The sequence below is a fragment of the Eucyclogobius newberryi genome, unplaced genomic scaffold (genome assembly GCF_026437365.1).
Source record: "Eucyclogobius newberryi isolate DKJ021-1_F unplaced genomic scaffold, fEucNew1.0.hap1 SCAF_22, whole genome shotgun sequence".
In the NCBI taxonomy this organism is placed as follows: domain Eukaryota; kingdom Metazoa; phylum Chordata; class Actinopteri; order Gobiiformes; family Gobiidae; genus Eucyclogobius; species Eucyclogobius newberryi.
The window spans coordinates 21,656,565-21,677,725 of NW_027315857.1; the positions used below are offsets into that span (position 1 = coordinate 21,656,565).

The 21,161-nt window shown below is 42.0% G+C and overlaps 1 protein-coding gene across 1 annotated transcript; it reads left to right on the plus strand.

The window, feature by feature from the left end:
* The first annotated feature begins 198 nt into the window (after positions 1 to 198).
* Positions 199 to 18,728, plus strand: cfi (complement factor I). The gene is made up of 15 exons (XM_072459392.1): positions 199 to 280; positions 2,116 to 2,255; positions 3,042 to 3,195; positions 4,098 to 4,161; positions 4,253 to 4,418; positions 5,532 to 5,725; positions 6,628 to 6,729; positions 11,942 to 12,118; positions 12,688 to 12,821; positions 13,882 to 13,985; positions 14,947 to 15,051; positions 16,261 to 16,436; positions 17,574 to 17,675; positions 18,412 to 18,560; positions 18,650 to 18,728. The coding sequence occupies exons 1-15, from the start codon at positions 215 to 217 to the stop codon at positions 18,716 to 18,718; spliced, it is 1,902 nt and encodes a 633-aa protein (XP_072315493.1). The 5' UTR covers positions 199 to 214; the 3' UTR covers positions 18,719 to 18,728.
* Positions 18,729 to 21,161: the final 2,433 nt, after the last annotated feature.

The following is a 21,161-nucleotide window of genomic DNA, read 5'->3' on the forward strand; positions in this document are numbered from 1 at the left end:
CTCGTGCACTTTGTTCCTTTCGCCCACACGTTTGTTTAGCCTGAATCACAGGGACTACCGTAAAAACTCCTCCCATCAAATCCGTGTCTACACAGAGAGGACAAGTATTGATTACCGATCGGAGACGAGCTTCATTAGCTCTCGGTACATTCCCCGCTGTCGGGATTCTCATTTTATACCTTTTTGCAACATTTTCGAATGTGGAACTAAAGAAATGTGGGTCAAGATGAACCTGGTGGATTTATTTCTGCTGATGCTGCTCGTGGTGCAAACATTATCGGTAAGAAAAGTTGTTTTGGTGAGTCTTGTGCACTTGTTTAAACGTTGTAAGGTTTTAGATCACTTTATTTTTCTTCAGATTTTACTTCATGTTTTATGTTTTACTTATGTCTTACTTTACTTCATGTTTTATGTTTTTTTAATGTTTTACTTCATGTTTTATGTTTTACGTCATGTTTTATGTTTTATTTTATGTTTCATGTTTTATTTTATGTTTTACTTCATGTTTCATGTTTTATTTAATGTTTTACTTCATGTTTCATGTTTTATTTTATGTTTTACTTCATGTTTCATGTTTTATTTTATGTTTTACTTCATGTTTTATGTTATATTTTATGTTTTACTTTATGTTTTATGTTTTACTTCATGTTTTATGTTTTATTTTATGTTTTATTTTATGTTTTACTTTATGTTTTATTTAATGTTTTATTTAATGTTTTACTTTATGTTTTATTTTATTATGTTTTACTTCATGTTTTATGTTTTTGTATGTTTTACTTTATGTTTTGTATTTATGCCCTTTTACGTTGACACAGTAAAAAAGGTCTTTTGAGACTTTGCTTATCTATCTCCGAGAAGAAAGCTCAGAAGGTTTTAACTTATATTATTTGTATTTTCAAGGATCATGCAGGTGAGAGTCTGTTGGTTTACTTTATGGTTAAGTTTAGTTTATTTGCCATTTGCAGCAAAAAAAAAAACAAGTTAAAAGTGCACAACAAAACAACACAAACCACCGCATAAACAAACAATGGACATAAGTTACAAAAGGCTAAAAGTAGGAAAAATGATATACCCAGTTTAGACATGATTAAGTCCAGACAAAGGTTCATTTTCAGTGTACTTTTACCAAACAAAAGTGCAGATACAGTAGCAAAAAAAATATTGAATAAAGGTAAAAGCATCTACTTAAGTAAAAGTATTTCACACACTTGGAAAACTATTAAAGAGTCAAATAAAATGTGCTGATTTCCGTTGTGCGACTGAATCGATTACTTACATTTTCCTTTTTATTATTCCTTTTTATTTTTATGTTCAAAGCCGGAACTTGAACTCAAAACCTTTAGTCAGGATTTCATCATAAACGTGCTCAAAAGCCATAAGGAAAAATACTGTCTACTTTTCAGTCCAGTTGGAAAATGTAGAAGTAGTAGAAAGTACAGATACCTGCTCTGAAATGTGGTAAAAGTAAAAAGTATCCACTTAAAGTTCATATTAAGCTTCTACTGTTTTTCTAATTCTGACTCAGTTTGGGGGAATATTTATCATAGTTTTACTTATGTTAAGTTGCGGTTTGTGAAGACATTTAGAAAAATAAGAGTTTAAAATGACATTAAGTAGAGCTGAATCCCTCTGTGATGTCATCAGCGTGCGACACAGAGACAGTTTCACACAGACACACTTTTCTGACAGTTTAAACAATCGTTCGACAAAATGAAGCTGTTTTATGGTATTATTGTGTGTCAAATCATAACTGTTGTCATTAGTGTGGATTGTGGCTCTTGTTTACAGCCTGGTTGCTAGGTAATAGCTGTGGAATTGCCTCTATGTCATATTTGTGCTCACGTCCAACCAGGAAGTACAATCATAAACTTGACAAAAATGGTCAAACTGGGGGAAAACAGGTAAAATGTTTAGTCAAATCTGAAATATAATTGTAATTGTAAGAGTACTGGTTAAAATTGAACCTGTTGCGCACGTTTTCATGACTCCGTAAGCCAAAAAGAATTAACAACGACAAAGTGTAAAACGTTTGAGAGCCGCTGACACCCGTGATCCATGACATCGCTTATCGCTGTAACTCACGATACGTCTTAACTTTAATACTTCTTCTTTCAGAGGAGCCCCCCTGAGACATCTCTTCCCATGGAAATCGAAATTAAACAGATAAATGTAACTGAAACCCCCCCGATACCAGACGGCGACTTCCCAGGTCCAGACGACGACTTCTTGGGTCCAGACGAGTGTTTGAAGCAGAAGTAAGACTCATCAGAAATCGTGTATTACACCGATAAACTGCCGAAACATAATCGGTTTTAATCTATCTATCTAGAATTAAGTACAAATTTGTAGAAATACATGCTAACAACGCCATCCCACTGAAGAGAAAAATGAATGAATTTAACCTAAAATAAAAGGCGTGTCTGTTCGTTGAGACCGTGCATATTTTAGTATCGCAGTTATGGATTGAAGTAGCAAAAGTGGCAAAGTGGTTGAAAACTGTAAAAAAAAACATGAATAAAGTTAGTTCAGCTGAATCACATTGGTTTCGTCATTGTATCGTAATTGTCCGCGCTGAACAGTCCGAAACCGAGACGGATTAAAATAATATAATCTGCAATAAAATAGATACAGACATTCAATCTACCACGTTTCTAGTGATGTAACGGTATCCAACTCTCGCTGTACGATATTATCCCAATATTAATTTGACAATACGGTATTCATTGTGTCGTTTTGAAAGGGTTAACGGAATTGTACATGTGCGTTTCCTGTTAAAAAGCCTCGACAAGCCATTGGTGCCAACAATAAGTCATAATACAATGAATTAAGACTTGAAAGTGCTTATTAATAACAGTCATTAATTCATGTCGTCTGCGCTGAAGTAGAGCAAAGGATCATGGTCAATGTAGTTCGACAGTAGGACCTTAGAAAGACAGTAGAACCTTCATATGGACTTGAAGTATTAGCAGTATTGGCAGTTCTTCCGCCGCTGCTGCGATGGGGCGACGGGCTAACCACTCTGCCACGGCCCTGTCTTGCAGCTACACCCGTCGGTCGTGCGATCTGGTCTTCTGCAACCCGTGGGAGCGCTGCGTGGACGGGCTGTGCTACTGCAAGCCGCCGTATCTGTGCCCGCTGCAGAACAACACCGCCGTCTGTGGGCGAAACAAGCGCCGCTCCCGGTCCTACTGCCACGTGCGTAACCCACGATGTGTTCACCGGCATCAGACTAGTGCACTGTGCAGGTTTAGTCTAAGGAGTTTGTATATATTTTTTCTAGTTTCACATTATTGTAGAATCTCATTTTCAATCTGAGAGAGCTGGCCTGAGTAACCTGACTTTATGCTCTCAGGCCAGCTCTTTCAAATTGAAAATGAAACGTCTTTTCAATGGTTTTTATGGTTGTTTTTAATCGCTTTGGCACATTTTCTGAAACCTTTTTATTGCAAAGCTATTTTTGGTTGTTTATTCATATTTAATGGTTGAAGAATCTACTTGTTTTGTGAAGAAAACAAGTCTATAAAATACACGTATGTTGTGTGTTCTGTTCTGTGGATCAGGTGGACAGACATCAAAATTGAAAAGGATTTTTTTTTATTTAGTGAAACATTTTCTCTGTAAGTGCATTCCGCCAGGATGGCCTCAAGCGGCATCGGTTTAGCTTCATTTGGGTCAAATTTTGTCAAAAAAAAAAAAAAAAAAAAAAAATCATATTCACAAGCATTTTGCAAACCAAAGACCAATGAATCTCTCAAATAATAATCCGCCGCAGTGTTTCTCAAACTGTGGCACTTGTGGCAGTGCCTCTGGTGGTACGCAGAGCTTTTTTGCTTAATTCAGGGACAAATCTATCATTTATTTTACCTCCTTTGGGTTCATCCTTATTTAGAACGACCTTTGGTTTAGTCTAATTTCAGACAATGTTAAGATCAAATTTAGGCCTGAGATAGTTAGAGTTTAGCTCTGGTGGTACTCGGGAAGCCACATATTATCTTGGGTGGTACTTGGTGAGAAACGTTTGAGAGCCACTAATCTACAGTAATTGATTAGTAAAGTAATAATTTGCAGCCTTAATCACTGCTGTGGTGTCGTTTTAGGCGATGGCTTCTTCTTGTCGAAACAATCTCAATACAATGTCTCACTTCGCAGACAGCTGTTCAGGTGAGTTTGACGGCCTGTTTCATCCGCATTGAAGAACGAATCATTTAAGTCACGATACCGTTATAACACTCTGTAAATACTCCGTCCAAAGAGGAGCATCAGTTCTACAACAGCGCCGAAGACGCAGAGACGCACGTGATCGTTCTGACTGTACCAAACACGTTCAACCCGGTGACCGCAGACAGGAAGTTGGTCTGTGGCAGTTCCTGGAACATGCCAGCTGCAAACGTCTTCTGCAGAGAACACGGAACTGCAAAGTGAGGAAACTGGACTGAACTAACACATAAGAAGTGTGACTAAAGGCGAAAATAAACCACTAACAAACTCAGGGAGGAGTGGGTTCCCATAATTGCCTGTGTGGCATGTCAGGGGTGTTTTAACTTTAGTCGTTACAGTTAAAACCCAAATCAGAAAACCAACAACGCCACCTGGGCATTAATGGGCCCAGGACCATATTGAACACATTAAAAGAGGCACAGATTCGTTGTTGACAAGAGGCACAAAGACATTTTTAATACAAGATATGATTTATTTATAGATAAGTAATTTCTATGAACAATAAATTCCATAATAAAAACATTGATCGCATCGTTGTCCATAAAAACAATCACATTTATGCTGAGGTTAAGAAAAAGGCAAGATGGCAGAGCATGCTTGTCCCATCCCCCATGACCTAAAAGTTAAAGTAAGTTTTAAAGGCGGTGCAGATATGATGGGCCTAAAATGCAGCTTTCCTTTCACATACTGCTGGGAAACAGCTGCTGTGCACCCTCGACGGGCAGCGGACGTGACTAGCTCAGCCGGCTACACACACATGGGATCCCAGCTTCCAGAACTACCAGTCGCCAAAGCACAATCCAGGAGTTCCCCATAGCGCGGAGTGTCGTGGGGCGTGAGCCTCACCACGGCACTCGAGTAACATACATTAGTGGCGGTAGAATTAAAAGATTGAAGTGGAAAATGCGGAAACTACCTGAGGACAGGAGAACAGGGCGTCGACACCAGCCCAATCTGAGGCGGAAGTGGGAGAAGCAGAGGAAAAAGAAGTGGTAGAGGTTTTTTTTTATAGAGTGGAGTGACACCTGCTGGCCAATTTGATTAAAAAACATCCACACCATCACACCTGTTTTATTAGTATACGTCCTTTGTTCACCCTGCCTAACTTTCACCTGAAACTAATCTTCTTTGTTAAGAGCCCTGTAATGGGTTTGGTGCTGTTTAGTTTTACCAGTCACTCCCATTGGACGTTGTCGACAATAACATCTAAAGTGTTTTAAAGTGTTTTGTCCCGACCGGTCAGGAAAGAGTGACATGTTTATTATCATATATGGGTCAAATATGGGTCATTTATTTCTTTGTTGTGGTCCTAGAGGTGCACATCGAGCTGACACAATCCCCTTCTCTAATCTGACGAGGAAGCATCAGGAGAAGTCTTTCCCACAGAGCTGTGTCCACGTCCAGTGTGAAGGCTTTGAGAACGCCCTGGCGGAGTGCACCCTCCTCAACAGCACCGGCATGGACCAGACGGTCGCCACGGCAAACTGCTACTCCGGCCCGGGCAAAGGTAATAGTCAACCAAAATGATGTGTATAAATATGATTGTTTTTCTTGTATTGATCCTTTTAGAGTGAAATCATCTACATTACTTCGACTGTAATATTTGTTTGAACACAATTTGACCTTAAAGACTTTGTTAGAAATACAACAGGCGTGTTGATTTGTGCTGTAAAATTTACTTTTTAAAGTTTTTAAGCCTGGTTTCCTCATTAAAACATACCTGGAAATGTATTTTGTTTCGTTCACCGTGTTTACGAGAACCTCTCCCCGCTGAGCCTCAGGAAACGCTACATTTCCCTGATTTGTGACGTCATGAGTAGAGATCCTTAAGTCTCCTGTGCAGTTTTTGAATCCATGAACCATCGCCAGGGGAAAGCTTTTGTTTATTTCCCCATGGCAATTCCCTCTGCTGCCAGTAGATGGAGTACAAGCACTAATCCTGATAAAGGAAACACCTAACCTATCATGTGCGGTTTTCATTGGAGACACTTTTTTAGGTTCAATAACTTCTTCACTGGCAAAGTAAAAGTACTCAAGATGTTTAAAGGTCAAAACCGATACAAATACTGCATAATACACCTTTAAAAAAGCCGCCACTTGGATTCAACTAAAATAAGTCCAAGCTTCCTACTGAATATCTGCTGCGACGCAGTATTTAAACCCGACTGATGCAGTGAGCGGCTTCTCATTTCTGAAACATGTGGAAAGACGAATCCCGTGGTCATGGGGAAGATGTCAGTGTGTTTTTGAAGGGTCAAATCAGTGGCATCGAGCAGCGAAAACATCTAAGGAGAGTGAGTTTTTGTCTGTGGCGACTCTTTTTTTGGATAGGCAGTGAGTGTGTGTGTCTGTATCTTGTTGTGTTTGTTTGGTGTAGCGTCATGGTAACCGCGCTTCTCCGTGTTCCAGGCTGTGACTTCACGTGCGTCAACTCCAAGTGTATTTTCCGGGAGCAGACGTGCGACGGCGTCGACGACTGTGGCGACCGCAGTGACGAGATGTGCTGCAAAAGTAAAGTCACGCAAGTTTTTAATTCATGGTGTCGAGGGCGGGGCCACAAAAATGCCACGGGAGATTTGATTGTTTGGAAAAGAAATAACGCAATTGGTCAACTTTGTCATTGTTTGTTGGATTGGGTCCAAAGACGTGCTACAGTATATTCATTTTGTGACAGCATCAAACTTTATTACATGACTCGTAATCCAGAGTTAAAAGAAAACACAACAAAATACAGCCGCTTAAGAACAATATTATGGTTTTCTTTTATCTATTTCATTTTTTCATTATTTTTTTTAATATTATGGTTTTCATTTTTTTAATTTTTAAAATATTATGGTTTTCATTTTTTATTTTTATTCATTTTTTTCCAAATACGGTTTTCTTTTTCTCCTTTTAAAATTTTTTTTAGATATGTTTTTTTTCCTTTTTTAATTTTTTTCAATGGAAAAATCAATAAAATTATGTTTAATACTAAAAAAAAACAAAAAACATTATATATCCTCTTAAAAACATCCATCCATCCATCCATCTTCTGCCGCTTTATCCGGGGCCGGGTCGCGGGGGCAGCAGTCTGAGCAGGGACTCCCAGACTTCCTCTCCCCAGACACTTCCTCTAACTCCTCCGGGGGGATCCCGAGGCGTTCCCAGGCCAGCCGAGAGACATAGTCTCTCCAGCGTGTCCTGGGTCTTCCCCGGGGCCTCTTCCCGGTGGGACATGCCTGAAACACCTCCCGAGGGAGGCGCCCAGGAGGCATCCGGAACAGATGCCCGAGCCACCTCAGCTGGCTCCTCTCGACGTGGAGGAGCAGCGGCTCTACTCCGAGCTCCCCCCGTGTGGCCGAGCTCCTCACCTTATCTCTAAGGGAGCGCCCAGCCACCCGGCGGAGGAAACTCATTTCGACCGCTTGTATCCGCGATCTTGTTCTTTCGGTCACTACCCAAAGCTCATGACCATAGGTGAGGGTAGGAACGTAGACCGACCGGTAAATAGAGAGCTTTGCCTTTCGGCTCAGCTCCCTCTTTACCACAACGGTCCGATGCAGCGACTGCATCACTGCAGCCGCTGCACCGATCCGCCTGTCGATCTCACGCTCCATCCTTCCCTCACTCGTGAACAAGACCCCGAGATACTTGAACTCCTCCACTTGGGGCAAGGACACCCCACCCACCTGGAGAGGGCAAGCCACCTTTTTCCGGTCGAGAACCATGGCCTCGGATTTGGAGGTGCTGATTCTCATCCCAGCCGCTTCACACTCGGCTGCAAACCGTCCCAGTGCATGTTGCAGGTCCGGGTTTGATGGAGCCATCAGGACAACATCGTCTGCAAACAGCAGAGATGAGATCCTGTGGTCCCCAAACCGGACCCCCTCCGACCCCTGACTGCGCCTAGAAATTCTGTCCATAAAAATTATGAACAGAACCGGTGACACAGGGCAGCCCTGGCGGAGTCCAACATGCACTGGGAACAGGTCTGACTTACTGCCGGCAATGCGAACACAGCTCCTGCTCCGGTCATACAGGGACCGGACAGCCCTGAGCAAAGGGCCCCGGACCCCGTACTCCCGGAGCACCCCCCAAAGGACACCCCGAGGGACACGGTCAAAAGCCTTCTCCAGATCCACAAAGCACATGTGGACTGGTTGGGCAAACTCCCATGAACCCTCGAGCACCCGATGGAGGGTATAGAGCTGGTCCAGTGTTCCACGACCGGGACGAAAACCACCCTGCTCCTCCTGAATCCGAGGTTCGACTATCGGTCGGATTCTCCTCTCCAGTACCTTGGAATAGACCTTACCCGGGAGGCTGAGGAGTGTGATCCCTCTGTAGTTGGAACACACCCTCCGGTCCCCCTTCTTGAACAGAGGGACCACCACCCCGGTCTGCCAGTCCAGAGGCACGGTCCCCGAACGCCACGCGATGTTGCAGAGACGTGTCAACCAAGACAGTCCTACAACATCCAGATACTTTAGGTACTCAGGGCGGATCTCATCCACCCCCGGAGCCCTGCCACCGAGGAGTTTGCGGACAACCTCAGTGACTTCAGCTTGGGTGATGGATGAGCCAGCCTCCGAGTCCCCGGTCTCTACTTCCTCTTCAGAAGACGTGACTGAGGGATTAAGGAGATCCTCAAAGTATTCCTTCCACCGTCCGACGACATCCCCAGTCGAGGTCAGCAGGCCTCCACCCGCACCGTAAACGGTGTTTGTGAGACACTGCTTCCCCTTCCTGAGGCGCCGGACGGTTTGCCAGAATTTCTTTGGTGCCGACCGATAGTCCTCCTCCATGGCCTCCCCGAACTCCTCCCAGGCCCGGGTTTTTGCCTCTGCGACAGCACGAGCCGCGGCTCGCTTGGCCTGCCGATACCCGTCGATGACCTCCGGAGACCTACAAGCCAGAGTGGCCTGATAGGCCTCCTTCTTTAGTCTGACGGCATCCCTTACTTCCGGTGTCCACCACCGGGTTCGGGGGTTGCCGCCACGACAGGCACCGGAGACCTTGCGACCACAGCTCCGAGCAGCCGCATCAACAATGGAGGCGGAGAACATGGTCCACTCGGACTCAATGTCCCCAGCCTCCCCCGGGACATGGGAGAAGCTCTCCCGGAGGTGCGAGTTGAATACCCTACTGACAGAGGGCTCCACTAGACGTTCCCAACAGACCCTCACAATGCGCTTGGGTCTGCCAAGTCTGTCCGGCTTCCTCCTCCGCCAGCGGATCCAACTCACCACCAGGTGGTGATCGGTTGACAACTCTGCCCCTCTCTTCACCCGAGTGTCCAAGACACGCGGCCGGAGGTCTGATGACACGACAACTAAGTCGATCATTGACCTCCGGCCTAGGGTGTCCTGGTGCCACGTGCACTGATGGACACCCTTGTGCTTGAACATGGTGTTCGTTATGGACAATCCGTGGCTAGCACAGAAGTCCAATAACTGAACACCGCTCGGGTTCAGATCGGGGAAGCCGTTCTTCCCGATCACCCCTCTCCAGGTGTCACTGTCATTGCCCACGTGGGCGTTGAAGTCCCCCAGTAGAACAACGGAGTCCCCGGTCGGTGCACTGTCCAGTACCCCTCCCAAGGACTCCAAGAAGGCCGGGTACTCTGCACTGCTGTTCGGCCCGTAGGCCGCCACAACAGTGAGAGACCTGTCCCCCACCCGAAGGCGGAGGGACGCGACCCTCTCGTTCACCGGGGTAAACTCCAACACGTGGCGGCTGAGCTGAGGGGCTATCAGCAAGCCCACACCAGCCCGCCGCCTCTCCCCGCGGGCAACACCAGAGAAGTGGAGCGTCCAGCCCCTCTCGAGGAGATGGGTTCCAGAGCCCAAACTGTGCGTGGAGGTGAGGCCGACTATATCTAGTCGGTATCGCTCAACCTCCCGCACAAGCTCAGGCTCTTTCCCCCCCCAGCGAGGTGACATTCCATGTCCCCAGAGTTAGTCTCTGTGTCTGGAGATCTGGTCGCCGAGGCCCCTGCCGTCGACTGCCGCCCAGATCTCTCTGCACCGGCCCCTTATGGATCCTCCTGCGGGTGGTGGGCCCACGGGAGGGCGGCCCCACGTCGCTCTTTCGGGCTGTGCCCGGCCGGGCCCCGTGGGGTAAGACCCGGCCACCAGGCGCTCGCCATGGAGCACCCATCCCAGGCCTGGCTCCAGGATGGGGCCCCGGTGACGCCGATCCGGGCGACGTGAACTGCCTTGATTGTGTCGTCGTCATAAGAGGCTTCTGAACCGATCTTTGTCTGACCCGTCACCTAGGACCTGTTTGCCTTGGGAGACCCTACCAGGGGCATGAAGCCCCCGACAACATAGCTCCCGGGATCATTCGGGCACTCAAACCCCTCCACCACGTTAAGGTCTTAAAAACATATTATCATTAAGTGTTTTCATTTATTTAATTTTCATTATTTTATGTTGATCCAAAGAAAAATAATATAGGTTTAAGATTTAAAAAAAAAAAAATTTGGTGTGATTGAATAATGACTCCACCTTTTTGACCCATTGTGCAAAATTGAGTTATTTGTGTGGACAGAGAAGACTTTGGACATTGTATTTGTGCCGTTTTTGGTTTCAAGCGGAAAAGCCCAGAAAGAATTTCAACAAAAACTAAGCTAAATCCTGCCAAACGAACAAAACATTGTAGAATCCCTGAAGTTTAACATTGAGCCGAGACGGGTCAGAACTGCTGCAGATTTGTTGACCTGGTTCTTGCTTTATATCTGTTAATACTTTGTACATTATCTGTTCATACGTTATACATTATTAATACACGAAACAAATGCTGGCACAAAGTTCAACGTAAACTCTATCGACATGAATAAAGAAAAGGGATGTTCAACGGCAAAGATGTGATCCTTGTTAGTTGAAAGAACTTTAAAAGCATAAGATTGACAAGTTTGTGGAGCCAATCCCAAAAAATTACTGTATTTTCTGGACAATAAGTCGCACCAGCCAAAAATGCATAATAAAGAAGAATAAAACACATATAAGTCGCACTGGAGTATAAGTCGAATTTTTGGGGTCAATTTATTTGATAAGATCCAAGAAATGCAGTTTAAAATAATAACAGATGAGAGAACATGGTGAATAGGTGTACGTATGCTAACGCTAACACCTTCAGCTACATGACGTATGCTAACGCTAACACCTTCAGCTACATGACGTATGCTAACGCTAACACCTTCAGCTACATGAGGCACAGACAGAACTGTGGTAAGTGTCTGGTATGTTAACGTAACATATGAACAGTTATTCAGAGAACTATAGCGTAAAGAACATGCTAACAAGTTTACCAAAGCATCAGTTTTACCCCAAATCACTAAATCCATTGAATTCTTCTTCCTCTGTGTCACTTCTAAACAACTCCACAAACTCCAGAGGTAGAGGAAGTGCAGATTCTTCTTCTGCGTCGCTTAGAGCCTAGAGCGCCCTCTTGTGGTTGTCAGTGTGAAAATAACGAATAATATCACATATAAGTTGCTCTAGAGTATAAGTCCCGGCCAAAACTGTGAAAAAAGGTGTGACTTATACTCCGGAAAATAAGGTAATGATAAGATTTAACATTTGTGGATCGTAACTTAAGATATGTATTTAAAAAACACAACTATTTTGGCAAATTGAACATCAAAACGTTGAGTTATTAAGTTTGAAGAGGACGTTTGTCAAAATGAGACAATTTCTTGCACGTAAACACAACTTAAACAGAATTTGCTGTGTTGCTTCAGAGTGCAGAGGCGATGCGTTCAGGTGCAAGTCCGGAGTGTGCGTTCCCAGCTCTGCGGTCGGCGACGGCGTGAGGGACTGCTTGGACGGCGGGGACGAGGTGGAAACACTCAAACGTGAGATCATCGTGTGCACTAGCGCAACATGCTTGTCTCCCAATTTTTATAAGTTCATCCAAAGTAAAAAATCGGTTTAATCTACTACTTAAGTCAGTCAACTCAAAATATATCAACATTTCAGTGGGAACCGACTTGTTTTTTTGAGGAAACATTAGTCTTTCTTTATAATTTATACCATTTCTTTCCAATAGAGCCAAATGCAGAAAACTTTGCGATCGAAAACCAAGGTATGTCTGTCATTTATTCAAAACCCTTAGTTTAGTTTTATTTTCATGTATTATTAAATTTCTTTTGACAGTAATTGTTTCACCTTCCTTTTTTTCTTCTTCTTTAGGGTCGATCATTCCCAGAACTAGTAAGTGACTATTTTCAGATAAACGTAAATGTAAAGGTGGACTGGAATGAACTTTTTGCGCCCGAGGGTTTAAGAATGATGAAAAATTAGCAATAAGAAACACAAAAAAGTGAACAAATTAACAATCTGGGGCGGAAAAAGTCTCCAAAACGCCTTCTAGAACAGGGCTATACGCCGTACAGTCCCCTCTTCCCAAAGACGTTCAAAACAAACGGACGAATTCAGATCGAGCCATTTCTTAATTTTTTTCTGAGAATAATTTGTGTTTAATTAGACATAATTTTGGACCGACTGAACATGGAGTCGTTGGTGGAGTGCGGCGTCCCAAACATGACCATGGCGGATGACGAGGAGGTCAAGGAGAGGGGACGCGTCAAAAGAGTGGTCGGAGGAGTACTTTCCAAACCAGTGAGTAATATAGTAGATTTGAGAAAGAGTAATAGTATAATATGTGTCCTTTAATCCGAGATATTAAAGGACACATATTATGCTATTGCTCTTTCTCAAATCTACTTTACACACAAAACTAAAACGGTTTCCAAGTTCAATACCTTCTAATAGAGAAGTAGATAAGTAAATATATTGGGGGGGAAAAAAGGATACATACATAAATGTTCAAGTTCTTCTCTGTGTTATCTTCAAAGTTAGCTGTTAGCATATCGTTCCCTTAGAGTTACATAGGTTTAAAGCACTCAAACGTCGTAAAAGAAATTAAATTCATATAAACAAGCGACTCCGGTGAGCAGCCGAACGTTTTCACTCCGAAACGTTCGACCAGTTGATAGAATATGATCTTATTTTGCCGTAGAACCTTCCACTCACACGTCACAATGGACGAGGAAATGGGTTTTTGTTCAAATAAACCTAAAAAAAAAATCACCAAACACAACAAAATCTCGACAAAATACGTACAGAATATTCAAAGTCTTTGTGAAAAATAAATAAATACAAGATTAACTGAATTTCCACAAAATTGTCTTTTTTCATTTTTTTAAAGTTAATTAATTACGGTATAAAATAAATGTATTAAATAGAATAGATATTTAGTTACATTTTCAGCATTTACTTAGATGGATCAGAAGCATGAGAATGTTAAAACATTCCAAGCACAGCGTAAACAATAAAAAAACTCAAGACAATAAAAAACACACAAGACAAAAAATAAAAAGTTTTGATTTTTTATTTTGTATTTTTGCACTATTCTTGGGAACATTATATTTGTTAGTTCTACATTTTCTCGCACTTGAATTCCTGAATTGGCTAAAAACTGTCTTAACCTTGTGTTATTTGGTGGCATCATTTCTTGTAGAATGACTCAAAACTAAAAAAAAACTTTTAACATGTTGAAAAAAACTTCAATTTGAATACATTATAGATTCTCAGATAGAAAAAGATGACATAGTACATTTATGTAAAGAAACATTCCAAATCACATATCACAATTAAGTGAATTAACTGTGTGGTGCAGTACCAGATCCAGTGGCAGGTGGCGCTAGTGGACAGGGGTAAGATTGACTGTGGAGGAGCGTACATCGGGGGCTGCTGGGTCCTCACGGCGGCTCACTGTGTCAGGTTAGTAAAGATTTAACCATTTTCCATTTAACTAAACCTGATTGAACCGTTTGGGCAGATTCACTTAAATAAAGACCCGCAGTGGAAAGATTAGGCCACATAGAAAGATAAATTAAAAATGTACAAATACTTATACTGAATGTGCCATAGTAATTTTTGTTTTTATTGTTTTATTCTGTGTTTTGTGAAGCACTTTGTGACCTCTGTCTGTGAAAGGTGCTATATAAATAAAACGTACTTACTTACTTACTTTTGTTTTGGTGACGTGTATATGTATTCTCTCATTTGTATTTATAGACTTGCTTGAAATACATAAATGAATGAATACATTTATTCATTTTATTCATTTTTATATATTTTTTTATTTTATTGTGTATAATTGTATTTATTTATTTAAAATACAATAAATAAAATAAAGTCAACATCTATTATTTTGGAGGTGTGATCATGCAATCAAACCAATATTTAAAAAACTAATGATAATAAGAAATAAATAATATTGACTAAATTAAATGAGTCAATATTCTATACCCATACTGGTATATGTATATCTTTTTAATTTTTTTTTCTATTGCAAATATTTTATGTTAATCCAAACCCTAGAATTGATATTTTGACTAGATGATCAATTTACGTAAATATGAATTATTTCAGTGTTAAACCGCGACATATTTGGGTAAATGTTTTTTTTTCTTCTTTTGTTTTGACTGTACAGAACAAGAATAAGTTGAGTTAATTTTTAAAAAAGTATATGTGATTGAACTTGTAATTTCTTCACTGGTTTTGAAAGGCGAGTGCAGCCGATAGTAGTTTTTCAGGTCCAGCTCTCTCAAACAATCTGCACAACCTACGAAAACAAATATGTCATCAATATTTTATTTTAATGTATATTTTAGCTTCACTTTGGTCTAAATAAAAGTACTAAATACAACATTCTATTTATTCTATTCATCCCTGACAGAAATCAGCCCTCTGATTTCATGGTGAAGTTTTCTCTGTGGAAGAAGAACCGAGCTCACGAAACAACTGACATTATTCCAGTGGAGGAGATTCATATCCACTCACAGTATGTGCTTTTGCCTTATTATTACACCTGATGTCCTGCCTTCACGGCTAAACACTTTCCATTTAACAGACATAAGTCTTTGGCTGATAATAAATGTTATGCAGGTCCAGCTCTTTCAGAAACAATGCTTTTGCAGCATTTGCTGTTATAGTCTGGAATACTTATGACGTGTGTGTGAGCTGTTGTCAAAAAACAACTGCTGTACATGCTGTGCCAGTTCCAAGCACAAATCAAAATAGTCGGGGAGGGCATCTGACATACAATGTACAGTGTTTTTCTATATAACTTTAAAATCAACTTCTTTCTTGATCGTAATTGTCAAAAACGTCCTTAGTGTTTTCAAAAATGCTGGCGAAATTGTTAGTTTTGTAAGGCATCTGAAATATTTATTTACTAGACATGTTACACAATTACAATTTGAGTTTGAACACAAATGGGTACAAATATTAACACAGCATTTCCATACAATCCATGTGCAGTTAAACATAAATAACGCTCTAAATCTTACAACACAGTTTGAGCTTGGATAGTACGTGCCAACTGTACAGTACCTTCTGTAGGGCTGCACAATATCGCAAAATATCGCAAAAATACTAAATATATCACCACAATACAAGGTTCAAATGTAGGAAAAAAAAGTTATGTTTTGACCGTAGTTTAGTCTTTGTTTTGTTTTCATTTGACACATTTGACCAGTAAATTAAGGCCTTTATTTATTTCAGGTTTAATTTAACTTATATAATTGTGTCAAAAAGTACAGTACTGAAATAATCTCAAAATTGTAATGAAATGTGTATATTTTTTTTAACGTTGTGTTCACCTGCCCAGGGACTGCAGATGAAAAGCAGCTGTAGCTAAATCTGGCTCAGATATTTTGTTTCTTTTGTAAGATGAATTAAATTCTGCCGTCGAAATGAAACTACCGTATTTTCCGCACTATAAGGCGCACTTAAAAGCCTTTGATTTTCTCAAAAAATTACAGTGCGCCTTATGATCCAGTGCGTCTTATATATGAAAAATTACTAAAAATAGACCATTCATTGACAGTGCGCCTTAAAATCCAGTGCGCCATATAGTGCAGAAAATACGGTAAACCAATACAACACATAGTCGTCAAATAGTGCAGTACTAACCTTCCGTATTTTATGTATTTATGTACACAAACTGCTGCAAATCAATAAAAGTGGGTCAATTTGCGCCCATCCTTAGATACAACGGCAAAACCTACGAGAACGACATCGCGCTGGTGGAGTTGAAGAAGCTGCCGTTCAAGCAGATATGTTTCAATGACAACCCCGCGGTGCGTCCGGTGTGCGTGCCCTGGACCCCTCGCCTGTTCGAGCCGCACCACACCTGCAGCATCTCAGGCTGGGGACGCACCAAAGGTAAAACGCAGCCAGGGAAGGTGCGCGCCGTGACACTGTTCTGCCCGGAATGTTCCATTGTATGGTATTAAACAAATTCATAATGTAATAGGATTCTTTTGTTCATGCAGAGTGACTTGAGGCACCTGCATTATTGTTGTGAGCAGGAAATTGTCCTTTACTATAAAAATGCAGTCGTTTTGACCTGGTTTAAAGGACAAATATTATGCATTTTTTGTACTGTTATGGGCCTTTAAACATGCTCTTGAGTACCTTTAGTTTGGATCCCTGCTGTAACTGGGTAGAAATTCACGGCGATGATTTATGGACTTAAAAAACGCAGAGAGGATTCTCAGAACCACGTCACAGAACGAGAAAACGTCAGTTATTGAGTGTTTTTGATGCTCGGAGGGAGAGGACTTTTTATCCAGGATTCCTCAAACTAGCGAGAATGAAGCTAAAGGCTACTCTGGCTATGCTTTTCATGAGGGTACAATGTTGGAACATGTTTAAAAGCTCAAAAAAGTCAATTTCACTTAATAAGTGTCTAAGATTAAATTCAATAATGATTTTTTTTGTAGTATCGTTATTGGCCTTTAAACTTGTTCTTGAGAAACTTTACTTTGGCATCCCATGTTTTGGAATCTAATAATAATAAAGCATACATTACTACACAGCTGTAAGGCGTTCCCTCATCAGGAATTGTGTTAGCGTTCCATCTATTGGGTGCAGAGGGAAGAAAAAACAATTGGCTCGCTACTGCAAGCGTGCAGTAGTAATAAACGTGATTTGACAGCAGAAATGCTCAGAATGAGTCTGGTGATCGTTTATGGAAACAAAAACAGCCCAGAAGATCTCAGAGGTCCAACTATGATGTCACAAAACTGGGACATTTTAAACCTTTAGTAAACAGGATTTATCAAACAAGCTTGAATGGAGCTAAAAACAATTCCATCTATGTTTTTGACGAAACAAACAATGTTATAACATGGTTAAAAGTTCCAAAAAAGTGAAATTCATTCTGCATAAAATGTGTCCTTTAATATCTCCTTTACACACGAAACTAAAACGGTCTCAACAGCTTCAACGCAAATGAGCTCGGTTACTATTTGTATCCGCGCTTGTCTAAATATCTGTGTCCTCTTGTGTTTTTTCTAGAGGGTAAAGCCGCTAAATTCCTGCTGTGGGCCAACGTCTCCCTGATCCCAGACTGTCAACGGTTTTACGAAGACCGCTTCAAACCGGGCATGATGTGCGCTGGTGAGTGTGGCGCCGCTGTCATCCTTTTCCCTTCCACGGACTTCTGCTGAACTCATTCTTTTCCACGTTTGAGAAAGACAGTGACGCGGTAAAGCTCCTCGATCAACGCTCAAACTCTCACTTACGGTCTCGAGCTGTGGGCCTTAGATACAAGTAGAAGTATCGGTTGGGTTAAACGTGGCCGGGGCTGGGGTCGTGCTGCCGCGCCTCCACACTGAAAGCGCCGCAGAGGTGTTTCGGGCGTGTCCCACCGAGAGACAAAAGAAGAATCCGAACCTCTTATCGTTCCGGACGATTTTCCCTATCTGACAATCAAACGAAGCTGTTTCGGAATCATTTGCGGGTACAAACAAATGGCTGGGCTCTTTGTGAAGCTGAGACTCTGAAAGTTTGGCCTCTGGTGGTTTTTGGGGTGAATATAAGGCGGGGACAAGCTGCCGTTGGGAGATATGGACCGACAGACAGTAGATATAGCATTTGTTTGTCAAAACTGAAGCCATAATTTGATTAAAAGGAGTTCTAGGGCCTTTTTTGTGTGGATTTTGATTACAAAGTGATCCCGATTCCTTCCACATTGCTTAATTTGACTGAAAATAAGTGGATTATAACTTTCTTTTTACGGTTGACCCTAGACAGTTCTCTTTTATAGGTCTTTAGGTTTTTATAGATCAAAACAGAGTAAATTCATGTTTGGAACTCAAAAACTGGTCCCTTAGGTTGGTTCTCGCTGTTGCAGGTGATCTGGACGGTTCTGTGGACTCTTGCCAGGGGGACAGCGGGGGGCCCCTGGTGTGTCAGGACGATCTGGGTGTGTCGTACCTGTGGGGCATCGTAAGCTGGGGAGACAAGTGCGGCGAGGCGGGCTTTCCCGGGGTCTACACGCAGGTAATAGGGGGGCGTGGCACGTCTTTTGGGGGGGGGTTGCAGCGCGCCGGGGGGCCTGATGTTCCCGTGTTTCTTGTTTGTTTTTCCAGGTGGCCCATTTTTACGGGTGGATCCGAAGTCACACGGGATGGCCCCTCATCACAAAATTCAATGCTTAATCCCAATGATTTTTATTTAATGACACAAAATAAAACAAGACTTTTCAAGTGTAAATTATTTGCGTGATAATAATTTCATAATGTCTCTACGCATGTTCTGTTAGAGTACCAAGATAAATGTTGAGCTTATGCTGTTACAGTACGGCAATTAATCCTAAAGCTCCCTCTGCTGACAAAGACAGGTTTTACAGTCACATGTTTAGTCTTCAGCAAGGCACGTAGGAAACAAGGTATAGCTCATGAAATACATTTTTACAGGATAAAAACTTTACTTTCTTTTAAAAACGTAATAACATTTGTTCATATAGAACTCGGTCACACACACACACACACTTCAACATCCTTTCAATTTCAGTGACACGGACACACATCTCGACAGCTTTGTTTGGCTGCAGTGGACCAGGGGTGAGACAAGACACAATTCCCACAAGGTTTATGAGATTCTGCTATTCTATTTATGGTACATACTATATTTGATGTCATTGTAGCACTGCCTTTTGAAACTACGGCTTCTCAAATGTGTCACTCACCAGCGCTTAACCCTCTTTATGGTTCAAACCCAAATGGAAACAAATGGGGGGGAAAAAATCGCTTGAGATCCTTCTACATGTCAGTACAATCTCACGGCAGTTATATCTCATGCGATCTTGTGCCACGAGAACTTGTCCCATCCCCGACCCAAACATCAAAATTATGAGTAATTATAAGTATTTTCTGGTTGGTAAATTATTGTAAAATACTAGATGCGCCAGTGCAGAAAAGTGTCCGTCTTGTAACTTTGTCATCATTCTTCTCCTCTTTCGTTTCCGCGACACGCCTCTGACTCCGCTTCACGTTTGGGCGGCGCGTTCACCCGCCACGGCATGCTAGGTAGAATCTGCCCGAGCCACTCCCCCCAGCTGCTTCCAGGCCCTGCCCCTTTCTCCACCTCCCACCCCCCTACAACCCAATCGCATTTCTCTGTTTCTCCGCCGTCTTTTTCGTTTACTTCCCTCAAAATAACACTGTAGCGCTTTTTGGATGTGTCCTCGTTAGCTTCTCGGCTAGCGGTGCATTCTGCCAGCACGTCCTCAGCTTCAATTTCCTCTTCTCTGCTTAGGACGCGATACATTGCCTGCTTGTAAACAACTTTTTCGACATTTTTTGCTTCTTCAGCCCTAACATTTAGCTCTAAATTGACAAAACACTCAACTTGATTGCTTTTACTCATGTCCTTCGATACAAACAGCATCGTTCGATATCTTGCTTGTTGCTTGTCAACATTTCTACAATAAGTCACCATTCTAACTTGCTCCTTGCCAACTATTATACATTTTAATGACTTATAAACCCCTCTGTACCAAAAATACAACCTAAATGCGGTAATCAACGACGAAGCTGCAGAAATTACGCAGAGAAAAATGCAACTCACGAACAGCCAAAAGCAGAACACCCCTCGCGTTTCGACATAGCTAGCTTTGTTGCTACGCCCGTCGTCGCGGATGGCGCAGCTAGCGTCATCGACAGCATCTGTCGGTCTCATTGTAACAGGTTCAAGGGTAAAATATGCCGTTGGCTGGACTTCAGTTGGATTTGAAGTGGAAAAAGTGGGCGATACTGTCGAACTTTGCTGTGTAGAAGTGGCGAACGTTGTAAAGGTTGTGGTAGGAAGTTCAGTTGTGGAAGGTATAGTAGTTCCTTTGACCTTGCGTCCATCTCCTCTGAGTGATTCCCAAAGATCGAGGAATTCCCCCGCTCTTGTAACTTCGTACCACGAAACAACCGTGTAAGTTTTGTACGTTGTGACAACTTCGGCATAACTTTGAGTCACATCTGGAGCAACAGTATGAGTTACCGCAGGTGTCGGTGAATTAGCCAAAGCTGTGGGTTCAGGAGATCCTGCCTCGTCGTCACAAAAGTCAGATTCTTTGAGATGGATCACGGATTTACCTTTGAGCGACCGAGGACTGTCACAAAGCTGAAAGAAAAAGAAAAAAAAAACACTGATGTAGCCTATTTTATTCAACATTAGGTTATGTTTAAAAACGGATATGAACTGATAAACTACGACAACAATCCAATGCATCTCAGAACATGTTTGTAGAGATCAAAACTACAGGGTTTATAGGGAGACTTTTGTACCTTTAGCTTTACCTCGCTAAGTGTTTTGGTAAAGTTTTGAGATTTGAGGATTAAACACACAAAAAACAATCGCACACAACGGCCGCTTAAACATTTTAACCAAGTAATGTAATATGAAGAAAGATTTGTCCTTTTTCACGGCCGTAAAAACATGAATACGCTAGCCACAGCTGCTAACTGTTAGCTTAAAACATAGAGTTAGGAGCTTTCTGTTGGCAAAGCTTTGTGGGATACAGTCATAAATATCAATAAACTAAACAATACACTTACAAATAATGGTTTCAAAATAGGTCATTTCTGTCTGCGTAGTTGAGCTACAGCA

Bases quoted from the DNA above. Each gene is read 5' to 3' on its own strand.
- cfi (XM_072459392.1), top strand. From the start codon at position 215: ATGTGGGTCAAGATGAACCTGGTGGATTTATTTCTGCTGATGCTGCTC. The intron at 6,730-11,941 runs GTAAAGTCACGC...GTGTTGCTTCAG, and splicing joins TGACGAGATGTGCTGCAAAA to AGTGCAGAGGCGATGCGTTC. The intron at 12,119-12,687 runs GTAAAAAATCGG...GTGTTTAATTAG, and splicing joins TTTTTATAAGTTCATCCAAA to ACATAATTTTGGACCGACTG.